Raw genomic sequence first — 6,848 nt, 5'->3', positions numbered from 1 at the left:
AGTTAAAAGAAACAAAAGAGAGAACTGTCAAAATTGTTCTCAGGTAACAAGTTTAGCACAAAAGTAAAGGAACGGAAAAATAGTAGATCTGGCAGCAATGTCAAAAAAGCAAACATGGCTGCTTTAAAACAACAACAACAAAAAATGCATTGTTTTTTATTTTTTATATATATTTTATTTCTTTTTATTTTGCTTTTTATTTGCTTTTGAAGTAGTAAAAGAGGAAGCATGAACTCAACTGTTCTGTCATGTGTAAACGCAGGGTTACAAAAATGGGAAATATATATATATAGCTCTGTTCCAGAACTAAAAAGTTTTTACAATTTTTACCACTCTTACACATTTTGCGTTCCCGTACACAAAATTTATATGAAAATCGTTTACGACTTTTACCACTTTATAAAGTACGGTAACAGGCCATATATTTTTGCAATTTTTTTATTTAATGAATAATAATGAAGATTTGTATTTTACACAATTATAACAAAACGTATAGCTTATTATGTAAGATTTCTATATATAAAAAATATCTATATAAATACATATGATGTATATGATCATAACAGAACCATTATATCCGGTTGTATATGTATGTATGTAATGTGAAATGTATGAACCACAATTGTAGGAAAGGGGCGGAAAAAAAACTTAAATCTAAATATAAATATTAACAATAACATCAGGTCATTCTTTGTCTCGCAAGCTTCTTCATTGATCCTTTTTGTTAACAATAATAGCAGCATCAATTTCATCTTTACTCTGATCCTTATCACCCCAACCCCAAATGGGATGACTGCCATCACCTGTACGTTGTACACGTTTTCGTATAATTTCATCTGAAACTGTTTTCAAGTCATATGCCCATCCAAGCTTGGCAAAGAAATCCAAAAATGCGGTAGTATAATTGAACATGTAATCTCCCAATTCAGAGGTTTTGTAATCCCAGGGGAAGACATGATGATAGTTGTGCCAACCTTCACCCAAAGTTAAGAAGGCAATGAAACTGTTCTCAGCTGGGTTGTAGGATCTGCAATGGGGAATGACATAGTAGGAATTAATTAAATAGATTTGGAAATAATCGGGTCTTTAACTTACTTATCATAAGGTCTGCTGCCATATTTGTGTCCAGCACTGTTAATCAACCAAGCTGAGTTGAGCAGGAAACACCAACGTAGCATAACGCAGATATGCCACGAATTGGAGAACGTCTCATTGAATAAGAACATAGGAGCTATAGCGGGTAAAATAAAACAGGCAATGGGCATCAGGAAATAATAGTATCTGCAATAAGAATAGGAAGATTTTAGAAACACATTTAACGGTAATATTTATGACAAATTATTGATGTATCATAAGATAAATTTTTAAATGTCAAATGTATTTCAATTTTTTAGATGTAATTTTTTACACGATAAAAATAAGATGTGTGCCGTGTCGGTCTTCCGGTTTTTTATTGTGTTAGTTTTCGTTTTTTAACCTATTCAATGGTGAGGGTAGATAATACTGTTTCGGATATAAAATATCTCCTCAAGGTATGCTACGCAAAGTGAACGCTAAGTCAAATATCGGCAACATGGTTTAAAACATAATGTAATGTTCACACGAGCGTTTCAATTACGTTGTTCGCCTGTCGAACGACGTACACGAATTAACCTGTTTCCACGACACCATTCGTAATTAACAGAAACATAAACAAAATGTCCTTCATTTTTGTTTCCTTGTTTTCACGAAAATTTTAACCCAAAACACATAAAATATGCATTAAATGAATAGGAAAAGCAATAGACTTTCCTTCAAATGTGTCTTCTATATTTAACTACACACATTTAATTATTTGTTTCCATAAATTCTGAATAATTTTGTATTTTTAATATTGCTCTGTTCCCGAACCTGCAAGAAGCTAATATTTTTTACTACGATTCTTGTAGTAATGGAACAAACCATATATCTGTTGACAACAGGTGTGTTCGTTTACTCAATAATTTGTACAAATTTGTACAAGACTAAGGTCTTTTGCATTGTACTGTAGTGTAAAGGAACAACATCCAGTAACAATTTGAACAAATTTTGAATAAACGAACACACCAAATGTCAAAAACAAACATACAAATTCCATTTTCTGCTTTTATTTTACTGTTTTTAATTTTGTTTTGTCAGTGCTCGTTTTTTCGTTTGTTTTTGTGTTTTCTTTGCTTCATTTGGCCTGTTCCCGTACTTTATAAAGTTGTAAAAGTCGTAAACGATTTTCATATTAATTTTGTGTACGGGAACGCAAAATGTGTAAAAGTGGTAAAAATTGTAAAAACTTTTTAGTTCTGGAACAGAGCTATTGTCTAATAATCGTCAAACATATTTCGAAAAAATCTGTTTGGCCATTATCCACCCGCAGAAATTTGTCTGGTAGCCTCTGGTAGAAGAAAAAACCCTTTTTCTCTCTCTCTTTCTTTCTTGCTTAAAATGTTGCCACTTTTTGGGGTAAAGGAACGCTTTGCAGGTTAAAAATGTTAACCTCAGGCATGTAAAGGATAGAGCTGGCAAACCATCGATGGAAATATCGATATTATCGATACTTAATTTTTTACGCCACTATCGACGAATAGTTTTTTATATCGATACTATCGGCTATTTTGACATCACTAATTCAGTAGTCACACGCGCAAATTTTACGGTAAAGAAAATTGAGTTTTTGTTAGAGAGCGGAGAGGAAATAGCCCCTCTCTACTTTTTCCTCCCCGCTCTCACCCAAAAATTCAATTTTCTTTACCGCAAATTTTGCGCGAGTGACTTCTGAATAAAGAAAAGCCAGAAATTTTTACACCCTCAGGCTTTAGGCTGACGAGGTCATATATGTACACTTTGATACTACCAAAAATGTGCCTCATCGAATTAAAGTTTTTAGACCTCAAGTATTTTTGGACGAAATTCGTTTCAGACTATTTGGAGTCGATTTAGCATTTACAGTCCGTTCGTCTGTCTGTCAGACTGTCTGGCTGGTGATCACGATAACTCTCGAATGGATCGAGCGATTCGAACCAAATTTTGCATTTCGTAATATTTTGCCCAAACTTAGTTTAAGTTCGAATATGAGCCATATCGGTCCAATTCTTCGATTTGTTTCAAACTTTGCACATCGTATTATTCCTTCCAGATATAGATCGGCTTCGAATATGGATTATCACGGCTTACTCCTACTTATAGCTCCCATCGTGTCGAAATTATTTTCTGCATTTTCTTATAAACGTCTTTGAAATCACCGCGGTCGTAGCTTTCCTAAATTTCTTACACCGATCAACTATCAACCGACGAGAAAACCCCCATTTTTTGCGCCAAGTGTTCATGCAATATCAAATGTTAGTTGGTGGAATAAATGCCCAAGGATGCCTTTATCTCACGGTACATAACACGGCGATCTTGCACTGTCGGTTTACACACGGCTTAATTTTTTCTGGCACAACGACCGTTTTTGGACGACCCTCAGGAACTTCGTTTTTTTATTTTTGCGAATGTCGGCCACGATTGAATTCATTAAACTAGTTTTTTATAGTGCTATAGGATGGTCCTTTATTGACATACAAGGATTTAGTTTGATCGATGCACTCTTGCGCGATTATCCACGTCGAAATTTGTGAAATATTATCGGACGAAAATGTTCACAAGTAAATACAAATTTTTTGCAAAGTGATTTTTTCAAGTCACTGTAAACAACACAACACATGGTCAAGCTGTCCTGAGTACGCTCAGACTAAAAATTGTCACACTTTCCAAAAAATGTCAAATGACGACACTGCGCAAAACGTTTATAATTCGCCTCGTATTTCACTGACTTGCGAAATGTAAACAAAACACATTTGTCGGCAATTTTTGGATTCTAAATAAATAGGAGTAAGAAATCTGCGATAGTATCGATTTTATCGATATTTTGTAACGGAAATATCGAAAAAATCGAATGGGGCCGATATCGATAGTTTGCCAGCTCTAGTAAAGGAACACAACTAATCGGTCTGTTCCTTTACTTTTGAAAATGGTAAAACCGGCACAAATAGTAAAAGTTGTAAACTGCTCCCATATGAATTGTACGGTGTCGGAAGTAATGGAACGCTTTTCGAGTAAAAAGTGGTAAAACTTGAGGATTCTTGCACGTAAAGGAACATATCTAATATGTCTGTTCCAGAATAAAACCAAAGTGAAGACTATGGTGAAGCTACACTTGTGGTGATGGTTGTTCAGGTCTAAAGGCCGTGACAGAATCAGCTCGTTGCTTGCTTTAAAATGTCAAATTATAGGGGGGAACGCTGGCGGAATTGCAAAGAGGCTATGGCATTCCTTTATAAATTGACATTTTGGAAGCAAGCAACGATTGACGGCCTTAAAGGCCTGGATTTATAAGAAGCATGTTATTCTTGCTTAAGTCACATCTGGCAAATGACTAAAGAACAAGTTCGACCTAATTCAAATGTGATTCTGAAATCTTTTTATTAGGTCGAACTTGGTATTTAGTCTTTTAGTCTAGGTCCACACTAGAGTAAATTTCATTAAAAAGTTTCATGAAATTAGGCGTTCTTAGGTCGAATTCCCTACTACAACAATTTTATGATTTTGCTCTACAATGGAACTCGATCTAGAAACGCATAATTTCATGAAGTTTTTTCAATGAAATTACTCTAGTGTGGACCGGGATATGACTTCATCAAGAATACCATGCTTTATATTTGTCGAGGCCTTAAGTCTTATAATACGGAGCACAATAATAATTTTAGTTTTTTATAAGTTTTTAAAGAAAAGGTTTTTTGTTCCAGTATTGGATCTGTCAGTAGGTCGAGGTTACAATTGCCACAATGTTTATTTTTTTTGCTGTTTCAAGGTTTTATTTATGAATTACTTTCAATCCGTCCTTCAACAGTCGTAGTAAAAAAAATTTAAATATTTGCAGGTTCTGGAAAGACATTACATACATATAATATCTATATACTTACTTGTGTTGGAACATAACAATGGGATCAGCTTCCAAATCGGACATATCAATGGTTTTGCCTTTAGCCTTAACTTCAGGATGTTTTTTGCACATCAACCAACCGATATGTGAAAAGAACATACCACGTGTAGCATTGTGGGGATCAGCATCGGTTTCAGAGAATTTATGATGTACACGATGATCTCGGGCCCATACATAAACCGAATTTTGGAAAGCAATTGTATTGAAAATAATCAACATAATACGCATGGGTAAATTGGCTTTATAGGCGCGATGAGCCCACAGGCGATGTGCAGCAGCGGTAATACCAAAACCAGTAATGTACGTTAGAAGGGTACCTGAGAAGAGAAAATAATGATGAATAAATATTTAAAATAAAAAAGTGTATGTGATTAATTTGTACTAATTATTTGAATCAAATTTATTTAATTGAATTAATTGAGATATCATGATCTAGGGAGTTTATATTGAGAAAGTGATATCTAGCGAAGTCCATACACATCCAACCAAAATGCTACGATCGTTTCGCAGGTGGTTAATTCAGCTCATCAGGCATATCTGATGTGGTCCTAGACAAAGGCTGAGTTTGAAAACTTGTATTTATACTAAACTTATTGCAAATTTGCAGTTGTGAAGTATTTTTGAAGCCTTTTTGCTACCAAGTCAACCTGGTGTCTCTGGTCTTCATAGAATCATTCTTCAATACACACACATATGCAATCGAAGATGTTTTTCCTTCATGAATTGTAATGCCTTCCCGTTCGGAATTTTGATATATTGGCAGTGGCTTAGAATGTTAAGACGTCGGCAACATTGTCAGTTTGTTGGAGAGGACCTATGTTGACCCCTCAGCAGGGGCAACCAGGCTCTGCTGTGAATTTTTATTTATTATTTTGAACAGTTTTTAATCTCGATTATACATATTATTCGGAAATGAATGCATTGCGTGTAATCCAGTTTCCTAGTTAATAGAATAAACTATACAAAATATGTAGAAATATCTTGCTTTCCTATCCCGAATACAAAAACCTATCGTTTGATCGAGTATCGACCGCATGACTTATGAGCCTTTCTGTTTTCTTTTTATACTCACCCAAAATATTTGTCTGCCACTTGGCTGAGGTACACATCAAGTATATACCATAGAATGATGCCGCATAAACATAAACGAAACCGATGACATTTATCCAAACAATTTCCAATTTACGTTCTTCGGCTTTCTTGTATTTTTCAATATTTTTGGCCAAACCTCCGTCAATGGTTTCGGCTTCCTGTTCAGACAAGACCCCAGTCGCGGTATTTTCAAAAACCTTTGACATAGGTTCATTTTTGGTTACAGTGGTTGTGGCGTTTGGCGGCATATTGCTGTAAGGGGAAAAATAATTTTGAAATTAAAATTATTAATTATTTTAAAATGATTAATGGTTATCAAATCAATAAATATCGTTGAGGTTGTTACAATCGGATACTTTTTTGTTCTATTAATAAACAATAATGTGGTGTTTCGTAAATCACTACTAGGAATGATACTCAGAAAAGTTTGCATCCATGGATGCTGTTTAATCACTAGTACAAGTGCCGCGGCACTACATCTTTTTCTATAAATTCATTGAGGATTTTTACAAGAGACAGAGAGAGCGCGGCTAGGAAGCAGTTTATTTTGCTTCCAAAGCACACGGCTAGGATGCATTCAACCGCAACAAAGTTTACTTTCTCCGCTTTCGATTTTGCTTCAACATTTTGAATATTTTTCATGTTGCCTTCCTATCACCCAATCAGATTTCGGCAGGGTCTCCACTTCAATAAGAATTTTCGTCCCGTGAGTTATCGCAATGATGTTCGCAACTTTATTTTGTAATTTTTTTTATTTTATAAC

General features: G+C 34.8%; 1 protein-coding gene across 3 annotated transcripts in view; it reads right to left on the bottom strand.

Moving 5' to 3' along the window:
* Nucleotides 1–424: 424 nt before the first annotated feature.
* The window catches only part of LOC141389867 (acyl-CoA Delta-9 desaturase-like), a 32,876-nt gene continuing 26,452 nt past the window's right edge, over nt 425–6,848 (bottom strand). For all 3 annotated transcript variants that reach the window (XM_073962047.1, XM_073962048.1, XM_073962046.1), the window contains exons 2-5: nt 6,066–6,337; nt 4,974–5,310; nt 1,096–1,281; nt 425–1,027 (exon numbers count right to left, since the gene is read on the bottom strand). In XM_073962047.1, the coding sequence (XP_073818148.1) occupies nt 709–1,027; nt 1,096–1,281; nt 4,974–5,310; nt 6,066–6,333 (1,110 nt within the window). In that variant the 5' untranslated portion in view covers nt 6,334–6,337 and the 3' untranslated portion in view covers nt 425–708. The remainder of the gene's footprint in view (nt 1,028–1,095; nt 1,282–4,973; nt 5,311–6,065; nt 6,338–6,848) is intronic.

This window comes from Musca autumnalis, unplaced genomic scaffold (genome assembly GCF_047663935.1).
Source record: "Musca autumnalis isolate F117 unplaced genomic scaffold, ASM4766393v1 scaffold_1, whole genome shotgun sequence".
In the NCBI taxonomy this organism is placed as follows: Eukaryota; Metazoa; Arthropoda; class Insecta; order Diptera; family Muscidae; genus Musca; species Musca autumnalis.
This window is presented reverse-complemented; position numbering and strand designations above follow the sequence as displayed.